Source organism: Setaria viridis, chromosome 6, assembly GCF_005286985.2.
Source record: "Setaria viridis chromosome 6, Setaria_viridis_v4.0, whole genome shotgun sequence".
NCBI lineage: Eukaryota > Viridiplantae > Streptophyta > Magnoliopsida > Poales > Poaceae > Setaria > Setaria viridis.
Genome location: NC_048268.2, coordinates 7,504,208 through 7,522,215, shown reverse-complemented (window position 1 = coordinate 7,522,215; position 18,008 = coordinate 7,504,208). Strand labels below are relative to the sequence as shown.

Sequence of the window (18,008 nt, the reverse complement as noted above, 5' to 3'; positions counted from 1 at the left end):
AGATGGGATTGCACGTGCATGTGGAGTGACACGGCTGCAATCGGCAAAATATACTGTTACCGCCTGCACCGACCATCCTGGCTATGCATGAAGATCAGGGTCGATCAGATCGCGAAGCACTTTTTTTCTGAGAAAAATAAATTTTATTCCTCTGCAAGAATTTTACACGCAACCAATAAATTAATACTCTCTCCCTGTTTTGACTTTTGAAGTTTTGTTAATATTATTATACATCTACACATGCATTGTATCTAAATGTATAATAATATTTATAAATTAAAAAATCTAAAACGACATATAATTTAGGATGGAATAACTTTTCATGTTTTTAAATCGCATCGTCCTACTTGTTGTCGTCCTCTCAAATTGAGATCTATGGACAATACGATCATTAAATATAGCACTGATGCCATAACGGTTGCCACGGCCCTACTCCTTGCTTGTCGTCCTTCATTCTTGAGGACTGCCTACCTTGTGTTCTGCTTCTGCTATAAAAGACGTCGACCCCCCACACAACCATCAGGCTCAGGTAAAGAAAATACCAACGGTGTCCAAATCCATATCCAGAGGCCACGCGGGGAAATGGTGCAGAGGGTCGTCAGGCATGGCGGCTCTGCCGCGAGCGAGCAAGCAGCCACGGAGACGGCGAGGAAGGACAAGGGGAGGCGCGACGCGATCATGGCGATCAAGGCGCAGGTGCTGCGGTGCAGCGAGCAGCAGGGCCGCCGCCGCTTCAAGCGCGGCTACCTCTGCTCCGGCGGCGACGGCCGGGGCGACGCCGCGGACTCGGCCATCTTCTACCTCGCCTGCCTCGCCGTCTGCACCACCGCGACGGGATCAAAGCAGTAACTAGTTGGCTTCTTTATTTGCGTCACTTTGTGTACTGTAAGGCACATAAGTATGTAGTCAGATCAGTAGTTGTCACTGTGTAACCGCGTGCAAACTTAGCTACGTTTCTCTCGTCTCTCCCCTCGGATGCTCCTGCGTCCCAGCTGCCTTCCCTTATTTCTATCTGCCGATCGCAGGACGTACATGTGCGCGGCTGTATCTCGTATATAAGCTTTATCTGCTGGGTCGGCGAACAGATCAATCCACTGCGGTTTCAGCGCGTAGCTTGCACGCTTTCAGCCATGGCGGCCACGGTGATGGGAACGGGGATGGGCATGCCCTGCAGCCGCTGCCGCCCCGTCTGCTTCGGTGGTATGGGCCACGGCCAGGCCATCTTCACGGCCGAGTGCTCCCACACCTTCCACCTCCGCTGCGCCCCGGGTAGCGCCGTCTGCCCCGTCTGCGGCGCGCGCTGGCGCGACACGCCCGCCGCCGCCGGCGGCGGCTGCTCATCGTACGACGACGACGAGCCGGTGGAGCCGCCGCCCGCGCACGCCGAGATCAGTGGCGGCGGCAACCGCAACGCCGCGACGGGCGGAGGGCTGCTGGTGCTCGAGACGCACTGCGAGTACCCGGCGCTCTCCATGGCGGCGGGGCGCGACGGGTTCGCGGTGCTGGTGCACGCCAAAGCGCCCGCGGCGGCGGCCGCCGCCGCCGAGGCCGCGTCGGCGAGAGCGCCGCTGGACCTCGTCACGGTGCTCGACGTCAGCACCAGCATGTCGGGCGAGAAGCTGGCGCTGGTGAAACGCGCCATGGGGTTCGTCATCGACAACCTCGGCGCCGGCGACCGCCTCAGCGTCGTCGCCTTCGACTCCGACGCGCGCCGTGGAGACCCTCGTCGCGGACGGATGCACCAACATCCGCGGCGGCCTCGACGAGGCCGCCAAGGTGCTCGACGGCCGCCGGCGGCGACCGGTGCGAGCCGATGCACGCGTTCGGGTTCGGCACCGACCACGACGCGGCGGCCATGCACGGCATCTCGGAGGTCACGGGTGGCATATTCTCCTTCATCGAGAACCACGCGGCGACCCAGGACGCGTTCGCGCAGTGCGTCGGCGGGCTCCTACCACTAAGGCGCTAAGCAAATGCTAATTCCTTTAGCGCTTGTGCCTGGTATTCTGTAATGACCAATGGCATATCCGCATACGAGAGGTTGATCAGAAGGACAGCAGCTAGCAGCAATAATCTGGTGAAAAGCTAATGTTTCTTTAGGCCGGGTAATTTATTGTTTCAAGCTTTTAGAGATTTATAAATCAGAAATCCAAACTATTTGCATGCATAAATTCTTAGGTTTCCTTAGACTCATCGGTGGTTTAAGTTGTTCTGGAGCTTTCATTACAGCTGAAGTCTGAAATTTTGTTTGAAAGAGATCTGAAGCCTGCGCATTTCAATATGTACTTCATGGCTTTGCTAATGTCTCAGGGCCATGGCGCACCAAATTTCGTAAACCATGCACTTGAGAGTTTCCTTCAGAACTTAATAACATCTACTTTAAATTTCCTGAGTAGACCTAATAGTGTTACAACCAGTGGTGGAGCACGTATACACAGAATGTGGGTATGAACGTGGCCTAAGTCAAATCAAATAAATTAAAGTGCAAACGCATCAAGCGCTAAGCAAAATGCTAATTTGCTCCGTCTTTCCGAATTGGTTAGGTTTCGTAAGAGTTTTCCATTATATAAAATATACAGATGACTGGTTTTCTTGGGCTTTGCTAATGTGTGAGGCCCATAGGCCATAGCCCAGCAAATTTCAGCGTTCATCCGGAGTGGGCCTGAAATCTATCTGGGTCAAGCTTTTCATCTTCAGATGGCACCATGATGCGCCTTTTTTAAGAGGACACCAGAAGACTCGGAGCTTCCTTCGGCCTAAACTAATGAGGTTTAATCCTCTCAAACAACAACAACAACAACAACTGAGGTTTAATAGTAGTAAGGGGTAATACCGGTATTTGCATACGTAATCAGCCTTGAAGTCTGCAACAAACGCTAGCAAACACTTTTAAGTACTTTATTTTTTGTCAAACAGCGGCACCTTCCACTGTCGTCGCTCGTGACTTCTTACGCCGGCATGACATCAAGCTACATTGATCAAGAAATTATTGGTAGTAGTTTAACGAAAACACTCGTTGGAAAAAAAAATGCATCGTAGCGAGACACTGACTGACAGCGAAAAAGAAAACGTCGAAGCTGCTGCAGTGCACAGATTGCGGAAAAAAGATGAAAAGATTCCGATTTCTGCCTTTCCGTTCATGGGATGCACCTAGAACAAGCTGACCAGGCCATGCAACCTCCTCTTTTCCCTTTCGTTCTTGACACGCCCGAACGCTTCTGGTCGCACGCGAATTTCCAAAGCGCCGGTGCAGAAGCTTGACAAACTTGGTTGTAGAAACGAAAAGAGGGTGCCGTACGCGGCGGCGGACGCAAAGACGGCCGACCGGCCGGCGGTACCGGAACTGACCGCCGCCGGTGGGATTTGAAACCCGCGGCCGTCGGCTGCGTCCGGAACCTGACGCGCCCTGACGCCGACGTCTTCCAAACTCGGGTCCGCGTCGTGCTCGATGACGATGACCACCACGCGAGCGGCTGCTCCCGCTCCCGCTCTGGCAGCCGGGGACTCGAGTGACCGAAGCGTCTGGAAGGGGTGGGAAAGAATGTGTGGAGCATATTCGCCGTGGCAGTCTCGAGATTATCTCTACAGCCAGGGGTGGCATATCCGCCTGCCGCGCATGCAGGGTGCCCGCCGGGGACCCCACGCCGCCGCTCGCCGTCAGGGCACGGGACGCCCGGCGCGGCGGAGATCCGCCGTGGGCACCGCACCTGGCCGTCGCTTTCACGTGGACTGTCACCGCTCCTAGCTGTCTCCACCCCAAAACAAAATGCCCTTGGCAACTGGCAAGGGTGGAACACGTGTGCTCTACACGTAATTCGTATACGTGTAAGGATACGTGTACACGTCGAATGGAGTGAGCTCCGATCCGGCCATGCTGAGTAAGCCTGCAATACTGCAAAAAAGAAAAAAAAATTGAAACGAACACTACGATTATGCAAAAGCTTATCATTAGAAAGATGAATTTTAAATTGGTGCGGCAAAGCAAATGGAAGCATCGAAAGGCCACCAAAACTAAAAAAGTGGGATTCCACGTACCAAAGCGGACTCGTGGATTCGATGCCGTTGGCGTCGGACAAACACGACCAGACGGGCGGCTCCTTCGCCGTCGCCGGTCGCCGTCCCGGCCAAACACTCCCCGTGCGCCGCCGGCCGCTTTCCGTCCGGCCAGACCGAGCCCCGATCGACCGATCGCCGCCACGTAGGCCTAGCCGCTTACCGACACGTTCACGGCGGCCGAAGCAGGGCCACCACTATTGCTCCTTTTCTTTTCCTCCAAACCATTTTTGTTTTCTCAGTTGGGGTTTCTTTACCTCCATTATTGTTCCCCAAGAAAAGAATAAAGAGGAAACATGCCTTTCCTCCTCCTCTTCTGCTTGCGCCACAATCCACGCGCGTCCACCCCTCCCCGCCCCCGTCCTTACCAATGACACGTGGGCCTCTTCGGTGACCGGGCCTGCACGTCATCTGGCCTTCCACCTTCCCGAAGCCTTCTGGAGAAAGTCGGGCGGGTTGGACAGGTCACCACCTCACGCACCTCATTCCATCCAAGAATTATTGGCGCCCATTTTTTTAGAATTTCCCCCGACGGCACTTTCCCAAGTTGCATTTCGCTCTCTCCTTTCCTTTGATTAATAAATGTATATAAAAAATTAATTTGCCTTTTCTCTTCCCCTCGCTCTCTAGCCTTTATAATGGCGCGGCCGCTTAAACCCCTCCCCACCTCACCCTATCCGCTTCTAGACACTTCCCTGCTCCTCCTCTCGCATCTCCTCACACCCTCCTCCCCGTCTCGTCGTCGTCGGCCTCGCAGCACCCCCTCTCGCCATGGGTAATTGCTCGCTCCTGACCCGGATCTCCCCGTCTAATTGCTGTTCTCTTATGCTTCGTACTCGGATCTAGCCTGGACGGGCTTTGCTGACTTGTTTTCTTTTCTCGTTTTTGTTGGGTGGATTTGCGGATGCGCAGGCAAGATTAAGATCGGAATCAACGGTGAGTTTGTACCCGCCAGCGTAACTCTACGTGCTTGTTTGGTCTCTGCGTGGTTGAATCTGGACTGATCTGAGTTGGTTTTTGTTTGTGTGATTTGGCTTAGGTTTCGGAAGAATCGGCAGGCTTGTTGCCAGGGTCGCCCTCCAGAGCGAGGATGTCGAGCTCGTCGCCGTCAACGACCCCTTCATCACCACCGAATACATGGTACGCGCCTCGATCTGTTGGTTTCGTTCGCTGTCGTGCGTAGATCTGGTGGTTTATGGGGGGTTTTGTGGTGGGTTCAGCGCCGATTCGTGAGGAAGCGTGCTTGATGCTGTTAATCGTGGGCTTCCGGAGTTGTTTGACTCCAATTCTTTACTGGGGTTCCATGGATCTGGGGGGATTTGCTGGTCATGTTGCTTAATTATAATATTTTATTTATCCTGTCAGTGGGTGTCTACAGCTTCAGATTTAGTGCTTCGCTTGGTGCTTAGTCTTGTGGGCATGTACACCTTGAGATTTAGTGCTTAGCTCTGTGTTTAGTTTTTGCTAGCGTACTGAATTGTGAATTTTGAGTGCTGTGCTCATGATTTATGCGCTTCCTGTCTCGGGCAGACCTATATGTTCAAGTACGACACCGTGCACGGCCAGTGGAAGCACAGCGACATCAAGATCAAGGACACCAAGACCCTTCTCTTCAGCGAGAAGCCGGTCACCGTCTTTGGCATCAGGTACATCCCCTGTTACTGCTTTCAGTGATGGATTGAGCTTCTGTGTTCACGCTGTGAACTAATGTTTAAACTGCTGTAATATAAAAGGAACCCTGAGGAGATCCCGTGGGCTGAGGCTGGCGCCGAGTATGTCGTGGAGTCCACTGGTGTCTTCACTGACAAGGACAAGGCTGCGGCTCACTTGAAGGTATAATTGCTGCCACATAATCCTATTGCTGGTTAGAATGCATGCAGTTCATGTATTTTGTTCTCCCTAGTTCCTGAATGCATGAATTTGGTATGATTGTATACATGCGGGGAACAAATTAAGTGATGGTCCACTTAGTTGTTGGGCTTAAAAAATGGTGTCTTAATTTTCAGTAGTAAATTTTCTTCGCAGCTGTGTTTAGTGGTAGCTTCTTCCTTCCAATTGAATTGGTCATTTGATTCTGATATGCTTTAATAACCTGAGAGATTTGAAATACACTCTTCTATTCTATAAAGACTGTCCAGTGTTACCAGTTTGTTTAATGTCCATTAGTTTTGTTATAAGCAGAGTTATTGGACTCTTCTATACATCTGGGAAGCTAAACAAGGTAGTGTCGTCATGATTAGGATCTAATACATGCATGTACTGTCTACACCGTATCTGTGCTTTTTGCATGTAGATTATTGTGAGCTGTGTAACTTACCCTGTTCCACATAAGCGCAACATTCTTCTCGAAGTTTCAACTGGATGATTCTAACACATGCATTTTGCTTTTGAATAATAGGGTGGTGCCAAGAAGGTTATTATCTCTGCCCCAAGCAAAGATGCACCTATGTTTGTTGTTGGTGTCAATGAGGACAAGTACACCTCAGATATTAACATTGTCTCCAATGCTAGCTGCACCACAAATTGCCTTGCTCCCCTCGCTAAGGTGTGTTGTCTCTTCTTTGAGCCATTTTTTAGTTGTTTCTGCTCTTCTGATGTAGATGGGTTATTAATGATGTCTAACTTCATAAAACAGGTTATTAATGACAACTTTGGTATTATTGAGGGTTTGATGACCACTGTTCATGCCATCACTGGTGAGTTGTCTGTTGAGCCATTGTTCCTCCTAGGATTGAGAAGATACTTGTAGTAATGACAGAATGATACTTGTCTCTCAGCCACCCAGAAGACTGTTGATGGACCCTCAGCCAAGGACTGGAGAGGTGGAAGGGCTGCCAGCTTTAACATCATTCCCAGCAGCACTGGTGCTGCCAAGGTATATGACAAACTCACAATGTTGTATACAGTGAGCCTGTAATTCCTAGTTCTTCTGTAGTCTTTTGTTTGTGCGAACTGTTTTGACCTGCTAGGCTAGCTGATAATTTGTGATAGAAACTTGATAGCTTATTTCTCTGTTTTGGGTTTATACTTAGCTTTGTGAACTAATTTATGTATCTGAGCCTAAATCACATAAATGAGCATGCAAATACCTTGGAATCATGTGTTAAAAGGCTTCATTATTGACTTATGTTCTGCGTAGTGTAAAGTTGGCAACCATTCTATATTCTTATAAATTTAATTGTGATTCTGCATCTAACTTGTATATTAATGTACTGCAGGCTGTTGGTAAGGTTCTTCCTGAATTGAACGGCAAGCTCACTGGTATGTCCTTCCGTGTTCCCACCGTGGATGTGTCAGTTGTTGACCTCACCGTTAGACTCCAGAAGGGTGCCTCCTATGAGGACATTAAGAAGGCTATCAAGTAAGTCTCTTGTTTATTGTTTTAAATTAATTTATCAATGTATTTACATTTCTTGTCTGGAATGATAATCTGTTGCCATGTTTGACATGGAGAGGTTCCTGAGTCCATGTTTCTTGCATTCTTCTTGGTTGGGGATTCGTGAAATGTTGTTAATTTGATTGTTATTGTTTTACAGGGCTGCGTCTGAGGGGCCACTCAAGGGTATCATGGGTTACACGGATGAGGATTTGGTTTCCACTGACTTCACTGGTGACAGCAGGTACACGAAATTTGCTTTGGGTCCTCCAAGTTCTAGGAACCAGTGGATATTCTAGGGCACACCACGATAGTGCTACGATGAATTCTAGTGAATGTTGTTTTGTTCCTGTGCTGTGTTATTCATTTTTTTTCCTGTTTCATTGTTTCCACTTAGGTCGAGCATCTTCGACGCCAAGGCTGGAATTGCTCTGAACGACAACTTCGTCAAGCTTGTCTCCTGGTACGACAACGAGTGGGGCTACAGCAACCGTGTTGTCGACCTGATCCGCCACATGTTCAAGACCCAGTAGAGCGTCATCTCCGCTCCATGGTTCCTTCCCTAGGCCTTTGCGGTCGTGGAACGGCCCCGCTGCTTGTCTATGCAGAGAATAAAATGTGAAATGGTGTGCCTCCGGACGCCAGGATTCATGCTAAGTTGGGACATGAGTTGCCTTTTGCTTTTCCTACCTGCTTGCTACCTTCATGTAACGAAGTTGCTAATATGGGACCTGAGTTTAGTTTCTGGTTGTGAAGAATATGAACGGTTCGGTTGTAATTTTGCTGTGTTTAGTCGGTTTGGTTGCATAGATGAGCTTTGCGTCTTTGGAAATAATAGTTTCATGTTTTGTCCCGCTTCTGTGTTCCTTGCTGCAGTCTACTGCAATTCTCATTTTTTGCGAACTGAGTCACTGATTTTTTTTCCTGCATTTTTTGTCGGTCCTTTTACGTGCTTCAGTTAGCTCTTCTGGCCCTTAAGCGGTCGACAGATTGCTGGCAGAGAGCAAAGCATCTTCGCGGCTCATCGTTTTGCTGGTTCCCTACTGGTGGTTAGTTGGAAAGAATGAGATGCCTGATCTGGTTGGTTGTGATTTGCTGTGTGGCATTGTGGTTCTGATTCTCGCCAGGTGGTTGGACGGCGTGACTGTTATGATATGAAGCTGGAGAATCTTTCGTGCTTCACAGTTCACTCGTACCGCAGGGTACTCAACTAGCCCGCACTTTACCTGCAGTTCCAGCATTCCGTGGTGGTTGCCCCCAGTTTTCTTCAGAGCTGGAGGACTGGCCGAACACAACCACAGATCGGAGATTGCAACGATTTTGCGTGAGATTCAGGAAGTCGTGACGTCTTTTACCTCTTTTAATATGGTTCATCGTCTAATGTTGTCGCCCATGTTTGTGCTAAGCATGCTAGTTCTACTAGTACTGAAGTTTGGATAGAGAACCCCCTAGCTTCTTGTTGCGACCTCTACAAGAACAAGAGGATTGTAATCTGGATTCTGAATGAATGAAGAAGCTAGTTCCAAAAAAAAAAACACGACACGTGCTGTAAACTGTAGTGTCGCGGAGGTTGCCGCCTGTCCATTCAGACAAAGTGATACAGGGTAGCACACGCAAATCTGAGGCTCCATCACTAGAGAATCAAAAAAGGAGAAAAGCCACTGGGACTGTAGCAACAACATTCAGGCCGATCCTGATAACTTGATGGATGGATAGGTGGGGCAGGAATTCGTATGGCTGAGACGAGGGTTGGCTGCTCACGCTGTGACCACTGACCACTCTCGCCGGTGCATCGCTGTCAAGATTCAGACAAACAAGATCGGCAGCGGATTCATCGGCCAGAGCAAGCAAGGACCAGGCCTGGGGTCGTCAGCCCTTTGGTACAGCGGGAAGGCCATGGGCGGCATGTACTTGACGTCAGCCCTTCGTGCAGCGGGAGGCCACTTTGGTCGGCCGGCATCGGGTCTACCAACGGATCTGCTTGCTCACCTCACAAGTTCTCTGGTCAGAGAAGAGAGAGTGTCGCCGGCCCTGTCATCCTTCCTCGTGATCTCAGGATGGCATGCATATGCGCATCAACAAATATAAATCCGCTGTCGCAAATTTCCGGGAAACCAAACAACCGCTCGCATTTGTATCCTCGTGACAACAACATTGGAGGAGATCAGTCAATTCACCTCCTGTATAAGAAACAGAGCCCAGGCCAGGGAAATGTGTACAAGTGAGCCCAGAGAAAGCGTAAGCGGGTCTAACCCACGTAACTTGGAAGGACTCAAAGCTAGGCCCAAGCCCAACGTTACAGTTTGCAAAACGTGAACGCCTCCGGTGTTACCAGCCCGTTTGCATCCAAATTTCCAACCAAAATATAAATGGATAGGGCGTAAAATCGTGTATATACTTTTAGAATTTGAGCTTGAATGAGCAAGGGAGAAACAAAAAAAAACCTTGAATGAGCAAGGAGAAACAAAAAATATTTGGAATTTGGTAAAGCTGCTGCCATGTTAAATTCAATCTTCCAGCACACTGCCTTTCCTCTTGGTCAACCTACTAGCTGACTGACGTTTGTAACCTCCCTCAACCTACCTTAGAATGAAATAACAGAAGTCTAGGTTCATATTGCAATTTTGCTCTTTTTTTTCTTTATTACTATCCGAAATGTGACAGAAACAGCCCGATGACCGTACATGTTCCGTGCTTCGAATCGATGGGCAATGTGTTTATTTGAACCTTTTCTGGATCCTAAATTGGTTAATTTTGTGTACCGAGCCGAGTTGCTTAATTTCCAAACTGCCATGTGGATCTAGAATCTGTTTCTTTTTACCAAAGACCAACACGAAGAGTGCCTAATGTCTTCTTGAATGGCACTCCCAACTAACACTGCCTTACCTCTGCACATGCAATTGCTTGCACACAGTTGCAGTTGCCGTTTAACTCATGACTGTACACAAAATGGAAAACGAATTTTTTTTTGAAAAGGAGCAGGAGTGCTGCTAATTCATATAAGGAGGTAGAAGTTTGCGGTTACAGTTAAGTCGATGATACATAAAAAAGATACAGGCTCAAATGACTCATTCATGAAAAAAAACTAAAGAGACTCTATTCCAGCCCAGGCTTCCCGCACGCTTGCTTCCTGATGTTTATGTCCTCCTGAATGCGAAGAAGCAGCTGCATAGGCGATAGGAATTTATTTTCAAAGATCCTCCTGTTGCGCTCATTCCATATATTCCATGCCGTTATGATGCAGTAGGCCGCCAATGATCTCCGCTGCTTCCTACTGATATTGGCCATTGTTTGTGTCCACCATTGCTCGGTTGATTCATACCCATCTCCAGGAATGGGAACCTTCCTTCCCGTCCAGTTGGACACCAACATCCATAGGAGGCACAAGTGCAGAGCCGTTTCGTTTTCTTGGTCACAAAGCTTGCATGTTGGTTCACACTCCCAGTTTTTTGCATCATCTTGTCCGCTGTTAATACCCTTTCTCCTGTGTTTATATTCCACATGTGCAGTCCAAATGCTATTGCTGGAAAATGAACAGTACATTCCTTTCAGCTGTGCATGATATGCTGATTTGGACGTGTATTTTCCATTTGTCGTCCATTTCCAAAATATCCTGTCATCTTCCTGATCATTTAGCTCGACAGTTTGGACCAAGTCCTGCAAATTCGCAAATTCCGCCATCTCCTGCTGCACTAGTGCGAGGCTGCGAGCACATGGTATTTTACTGTCTTTTCTTGAGATGTTACCACCCACTGTCAGTTGCTCTGATTTGTGTTAACAGTCTATGATCTCAAATCTGAAGGCTCTGTGTTCCTGGACTGTATTTCTCGCAGCAAGTTTTGACATCCTGCCCTGGTACTACAACTGTGGATTCAGGCACAAAGATGATCCATCATCGGCCTCAACACAAAAAGGTAGCGATAAGTATGGCTTAATATAGCTTTTACTGAAATTTGAAGTGTCTGATGCTGCAGTGCAGCCAATCCCAAACTCTGAACTACGTACATGCAAAACACTCTGTCTTTGCTGCTGTCTGTCAGGCAGCCACATTCTCTGATCCATCGCCCTGGACCCTGCGTTGCAAGCTTGGACAAGGAGGCAGGTCGCCGCCGGCGAAAACGGCGACGTGGTTCGAGACGGCGGCCGCGTGCGGCAATCTGGCGAAGCCGGCTGGCTGGCCATCTCCGTGCCCGGGGCCATGGACACGCTTTGCCCAGACCTGATCGGGCCAGCTTCTCTCAAACGATGAAGCGGCCGGCAAGGTCTCGCCGCGTCGTCGACCGGCGGTCACTCGCCGCCGAGCCCGAGCACACCCGCCGTGCCGCCGCCGTCCCCGTCCGGCCTCCAGCATCGCGCCTGCCTGACGACTAACCAGGACGACCGTGCCCCTGCCTGTGCAGACCTCGCCCGATCCGGACCGCACGTGCTCGATCCAACGGCGTAAAGTGACCCAGGGGGCGGACGGTATTTGAAATACCGTCCACCCGTCCCCTGGACCCTGGTCGTCGACGCCACCTCCGCTGCATGCCGTGGCTCGCCGGAGCGCCGCCGCGCCGGCCTGCCAGTAAGCGTCGACTTCCTGCGTCCTGCGAGCTTCGCCGCGAGCGACGAGAGGACGCGTCTCCGTTCAGATTGGACCGGCTGCATGCATCGCATACGCCGATGCGCGACATGCGCTACGACCTCCACGACGCCATCGCAGAGTCCATGCGGCTGTACCCGGTGTCGCCCGTCGACGCGCGCATCTAACCTGTGCGCGCTGTGGTGCCACGCGCCATCACCTAACCCCCTGCTCGCGTGCGCCGCCGTGACGCCACGTGACCCAGGTGGCGCGCGCACGCCGGGATAACGTTCGCCTTCGTCTTCGCCACGCACTCGCCTCCATGGCCGCGCGCAGCGCGTCCGCACAGGGAAGGTACACACGCGACACACGGCTGACCTCAATGGCATCGTCTTCGCTCGCTTGCTGCCTCGTTAGGCTTCTCGCCGGCGGTCGGGCACCAGGTGTTCCGTGTTCGCTGCTTTGCCTGGCGAAGGACCAACGATCAGGAATGTGCATGAGCACGCCTGCCGGCGGCCGGCCGGCCTCAGCCTTGAAGTCTAGGTTCATATTCAAATTTGCTCTTTGTTTTCACTATTTAAAAGTCCGTACTGGTCCCCGCGCTTCAAACCAATTGGCAATTTGAATTTGCATACCGGATTATGCCGAATCGCTGCCTTTTTCAAACTGTCACGTGAATCCTTTCCTTTTTTTTTTGCCAAAGAACATCACACGTTATTGTTTTGATGACATCACTTTGGAATGGAAGAAAAAAAGGCCGAGCCATGCTCACCTCAATTTGCGGCCAAGTGCCTTCTTGAATGACACTCCAACTAACACTAGCGTAGCTCTAGTGCTCTGCATATGTAGTTGCCGTTTAACTGAACCGCAGAGTGCGTGTACGCAAAATGAAAAAACAAAAAGTTCAGAGGTATAACAAATCTGTTTCTGCAATTTGTCTTACTACCCGCTGTCAGTTTCTGCAATTTGTCTTACCGATCCCTGAAATCTGAAGGTTCCTGGCCTGATGTACTCGCAGCACTACATCTGTAGATTCAGGCACAAGATCCATCATCAGCCTCAACGCAAACGGCAGTGATCATCTGATGTAGCCCCCGGCCCCACGCTCGGCCGCGTCCGCGGGCGGCGGTGGCGCGGCGACGGCTCCGCCGCCGGTGCACTACCGGGCAGGCCGGCCTTTCCCCCGAGAGAGCAGAACGTGGCGCGGCTGCCGTGCGAGCGTGGCGTAGGCGCCGGAGACCCGGAGTTCCCCCGCACAGCGTGGCATCGCGTCGTCGAACACGGAGTTTGCTGCAGTGCTCGCTGTTCAGCTGCAGTGTCAGGAGTACTTGATGGGCAAGAACATCCACTGAATAGCCTTTAGCAGTAAACATCGGCAGGTAAAAAGATCAGTGCAATACTTGTCTCTCCAAACAATAGATACGTAGATTGTGCATGAATTCACTTCGTTTTCGCAAGCTGTTAATCGCATTCGGTTCAGTAACTTTCATATAGGCAGAGGAAATTGCAAAGTAACAGTCTGTTCCTTCCAGCATAAGTCTGTAGATTCAGGCACAAAGATCCATCATCGATCTCAACACAAACGGCAGCAATAAACATGGTTTGAATCTAATTTAACTTCTACTACTGAAAATAGGAGCGCCTGATGCTTGAATGCATGGCTAATCTCAACTCTGAAACAGAGTAACGATGAACTTCCATACGCAGAGGAGGTTTGATTTTTAAATTAATTTCCACTGAAATTAGGAGTTGTCTGATGCTGCAATGCTACTGCAGTCTCTCAACTCTGAACCATGAACATGCGGCAAAACATGCTCTCTGATCCATCGTTCGCTGGGACCTGCGTTATTAGTTGCAAACCTGGAGCAGGAGGCAGGTGGGCGCCGGCGGCGAAGACGGCGACGTGGTTCGAGCCGGCAGCCACCGCGCACATCTGCCGAAGACAGCCGGCCGGCCAGTCTCCCTGTCCGAGCCTACTGATCGGGCGAGCTTGAACGATGAAGCGGAGGTCTCCCGCGCCGTCGGCCGGCGGACGCTCGCCGCCGTTTTTTCGACCTGCCCGCAAGGCCGCAGCTCCGGCGCGGGCTTGAGCGAGGGACTGGTAGCCGGGACGGGGCGACGGGGCTACTCGATTCCGCCGGGGAAGACGGTGGTAAGCCGTAAGCAGAGGAACCCAACCAGGGAGCTATATGCAAAATCTAGGGTTCTAATTGCAAATAATCGGATCACAAGTATTGATCGCGATCCGAATTAGGGGGTTATGTGTAAATTTTAATCGCGATCCAGGGGTCTTCCTGAAAATATTCCGCCGGCGGCGGCATCGGTACCGGCGAGGTCGCGTCCGGGCATTGCTTCCGCCAGGTTCACGCACCGCCCCACACTTGGCGCCCGTGGCCATAGTTCGTTCGGGGATGCTGTTCGTCGCCGATTGAAGATGTAGCCACGGGCCGCGCGTGCGGACGGCGATGGAGCGGCGACGGCACCGGCGCCACCGCACTCCAAGGCACGTGGCTTGCCGAGCGCAACTGAAAGTAAGGGCGCTCCAGCACCCGAGGAATTCGGCTCTCCTCGAGGTGGTGGCCGCGCGCCCGTACCGGAGTCGACTTCTCCGGTCAGTGTGTAGCCACCGCCGCCGCGCCGGCAGTGCCAACTGCCAATGACTCTTTGCACGTTCCTTGGTGATGACACATGTCCGATTCTCCATTCGGTCCGATTGGAGTCCTCCCTCTTCCCAAAATAAAATCGAACTCGGCCTTTAATTTCTCCCTAATCCAACGCATTTTTTCTCGATCGCATCCCCTAACCCGGCCGTGATTCGTGATTTGAGATCTTTGGAGACGCTCGTCTGATTGGCCTTTTTCTAGCTTCATGGTTCGCCCTGCTGCTGAGCTCATATTTGAAGTGCTTGCCGACGGCCGGCCACCTCGCGCAGCTGCCGAAGCCAGCCGGCCGGCCAATCTCCCTGCCCGGGCCTACTTTTCGGGCGAGCATGTCTTGCAACGATGAAGCGGTGAGGTATCCCGCGCCGTCGACCGGCGAACACTCGCCGTCCAGCCTCCAGCATGGCGGCCTCCCGCGCCTGCCTGACGACTGATGAGGACGACAGAGTCCATGAATCTCCAGCCCACGCCCGATCTGGACCAAAGGAACCCCCCTCTATATCGGTTCGGGGGAACCATCCTCTGTGCAATGGGCTGCTGCCAATCTGACCTGTCAGGAGGCAAATGTATGCCAGGCTTTAATGGGAATCCACATACATCGAATGGCTGTCAAGGTTCGCTCCCTCCCTCCCTCCCTCTCTGCGTGTGTGTCTGTGCGCGCGCGCATTCTCAACAATAGTGATCTTTATCGTTTGGTCTTGGAGATCATTATTTATCCTAACCATTCTCAACAATAGAGATCTTTATCGTTTGGTCTTGGAGATTCATATTATGCTCTAGGTCGTAATTTTTCTGACATTTTCAAGTTTATAACATTCTTCGGAGACAGTGTTATATGATGCATGAATCAAGTCCATGCCTGAAAAATCATTAAGCTACTGAAGAGAAAATACTCACAACTCAGTACTAACTCTTGCATGTCAGATCTCTTAAACTATTAGGCTTTCCGCAGAGGTAGAATCTTTTTTTTCCTTATTTTGACTTTTGTCATACTTCACTGAACAATGCCTGAAACATCACGCGTTTCTACTATCACTAACGTACGGGAATAAGACAATGGATGCGAGAATAGAACTGTTTTCTGTCTTTAATTATTTACATGCAATTTATGTTTTTGCCACTACATGGTGTTCTTTTCCAGCCGTGCAATAGGATTTCTCACTGACAAATCAGGGCTTGGGTCCGCGTTTTAGGAAGAACAGTGACAAACTGAAATTCACTGTGGATTACTGATGAAAACAAAAACTTTCCATAAACTAGTTTGCATAAACTTTCCTTTATTTTATTGCTCTCCTCTCCAATTAACATGGAGATTTCTCTTTTTTTTCGAGAATGTGCATAGCACGTCTCATTAAGAGAGAGTGGGAAAAAATACAGAGTCTTACAACCATGGAAAAGGGGAAAAAAACTGAAAGGGCTAGTGAGAAACAAACTATCAAACTTACAAACCAAACTAGGTTCATCGCAAAGGAGAAAAAAACTACTGAGAGCTGGAACGGCACCTAAACATGGAGATTTCTAGTTATCTGAAGAAACACTGAAGTCTCGACAGTTGGTATCGTCTTCATTTTGTTAATTTCTGTATCACTAAAGTATGATGTTGCTGCAGATATTGATGAGTGCCTAAAACCAGGCATCTGCGGAGGAGTATGCCATAATACTATAGGATCATACTATTGCACCAGATGACCCCATAAAACACATTATGATCCTTTTGAAATGAAATGAAACCCGACAAAAAAAATATATGATTTTTTGCCTGGTAAGTCGTCATCTCCGTTACCTCAATTACCATCTCATCTGCTCGACAACATCTGATCCTGCGACCTTGCTACGGCTGTTAGCATGGCCATAGTTATGCTAGCATGGGCCCTGCTAATTGAACTGGGTTTAATGATTTTAATGGATTGGATTTCTTTTGAATATTTAGATTGGTTATTAATATGCTGATTCATCAAATGGTTTGGTTTGGTTTGGGTTCCTCCTAGGAGGAAATAGTTTGGGAGTGGTTTAGAGTGGGTTGCATTGATTTGATTCACCAAACAATTTAAGGATCCGATTCTTAATGTGGGCCCACATATAAGTCTAACTATACTTTTTCGTATGAAGTAGCTAATTATTAAACTAAATCATCTCCAACAAATTTCAATCAATTTTGTTAAAATTTTAAAGTGTGAAACAAATTTCAATCAATTTCGTTAAAATTTTAAAGTGTGAAAGGGAGGTTGTAGTTTGGTCCGACTCTTGACGTGGGGCCCATAAATATGCCCAGCTATACTATTTTGCACAAAGTAGCGGACACTTAAACTAAGTCATCTCCAATAAATTTTGATCAATTTCGCTAAAATTTTAAAGTGTGAACACGAGATTTTAATTCTATGGTCCGGCTCTTGACGCGGGACCCATATGTATGTTTAGTCATACTATTTTACACAAAGTAGTGGACAGTCAAATTGAGTCATCTCCAATAAATTTTGATGAATTTCGTTAAAATTTTAAGGTGTGAACGTGAGGTTTTAATTCTAGGGTCCGGCTCTTAATACGGGGCCTAAATGTATGTTTAGCCATACTATTTAGCACAAAGTAGCGGGCAGTCAAACTCTGTCAACTCCAATAAATTTCGATCAATTTCGTTAAAATTTTAAGGTGTGAACACGATGTTTTAGTTTTAGAGTTCAGCTCTTGACGTAGGACCCACATGTCGGACACACATTTATTTCAAATATATACAAGTTTTTTATATGAGCCCATAGATTTATATAGCAAACCATGATTTTTTTTATAGCAAACCTATGGTTCTATCAACTAGTAGGATGAATTGGCTTAAGTTTAGATAATATAAATATAGAATGAGTTGGGTTGAAAAAATAAATTAACTTGACGTGGATTGGTGTGGATTAGAGCTGGATTACAATCAAATTAGCAGGCTAGCTGGTAATTACCTGTCTGGAGCCTACCTGTTCCACCGGAAGAGGAGCCTTGCCGCTGTGAAGAAGAGGTACTTCAAGCAGCACGGAGGCCTCTTGCTGTTGGAGGAAATGAAATCAAAACAGGGGATTTCCTTCACTTTGTTCACCAAAGCAGAGCTTGAAGAGGCAACTGATAATTTCAACGAGCGAAATGTGCTGGGCAAGGGAGGGAATGGCACCGTCTACAAGGCAGATCAGCGAGAGGCAGGAGGAGGAGTTCGGGAAGGAGATGCTCATACTTTCCCAGATCAACCACAGGAACGTCGTCAAGCTCTGCGGCTGCTGCCTCGAGGTGGAGGTGCCCATGCTCGTCTACGAGTTCATCCCCAACGGCACGCTCTCCACGGCCGTCACAACCACGGGCCACGCGGCTCTTTCGCGACGCGCCT

General features: G+C 49.4%; 1 protein-coding gene and 1 pseudogene across 1 annotated transcript; both read left to right on the top strand.

Moving 5' to 3' along the window:
* The first annotated feature begins 444 nt into the window (after positions 1 to 444).
* LOC117860247 (E3 ubiquitin-protein ligase WAVH1-like) lies at positions 445 to 2,279 on the top strand (annotated as a pseudogene).
* Positions 2,280 to 4,692: 2,413 nt separating this feature from the next.
* LOC117860976 (glyceraldehyde-3-phosphate dehydrogenase 2, cytosolic) lies at positions 4,693 to 8,282 on the top strand. Its single transcript, XM_034744423.2, has 11 exons — positions 4,693 to 4,828; positions 4,966 to 4,989; positions 5,093 to 5,193; positions 5,584 to 5,699; positions 5,787 to 5,886; positions 6,452 to 6,598; positions 6,689 to 6,749; positions 6,831 to 6,928; positions 7,272 to 7,414; positions 7,590 to 7,673; positions 7,827 to 8,282. Exons 1-11 carry the CDS (start codon positions 4,825 to 4,827, stop codon positions 7,960 to 7,962), a joined length of 1,014 nt encoding a protein of 337 aa, XP_034600314.1. The 5' UTR covers positions 4,693 to 4,824; the 3' UTR covers positions 7,963 to 8,282.
* Positions 8,283 to 18,008: the final 9,726 nt, after the last annotated feature.

Excerpts from the sequence above, each read along its gene's own strand:
- LOC117860976 (XM_034744423.2), top strand. Across the intron at positions 6,750-6,830 it reads CACTGTTCATGCCATCACTG|CCACCCAGAAGACTGTTGAT; the intron begins GTGAGTTGTCTG and ends CTTGTCTCTCAG. Across the intron at positions 7,674-7,826 it reads GACTTCACTGGTGACAGCAG|GTCGAGCATCTTCGACGCCA; the intron begins GTACACGAAATT and ends GTTTCCACTTAG.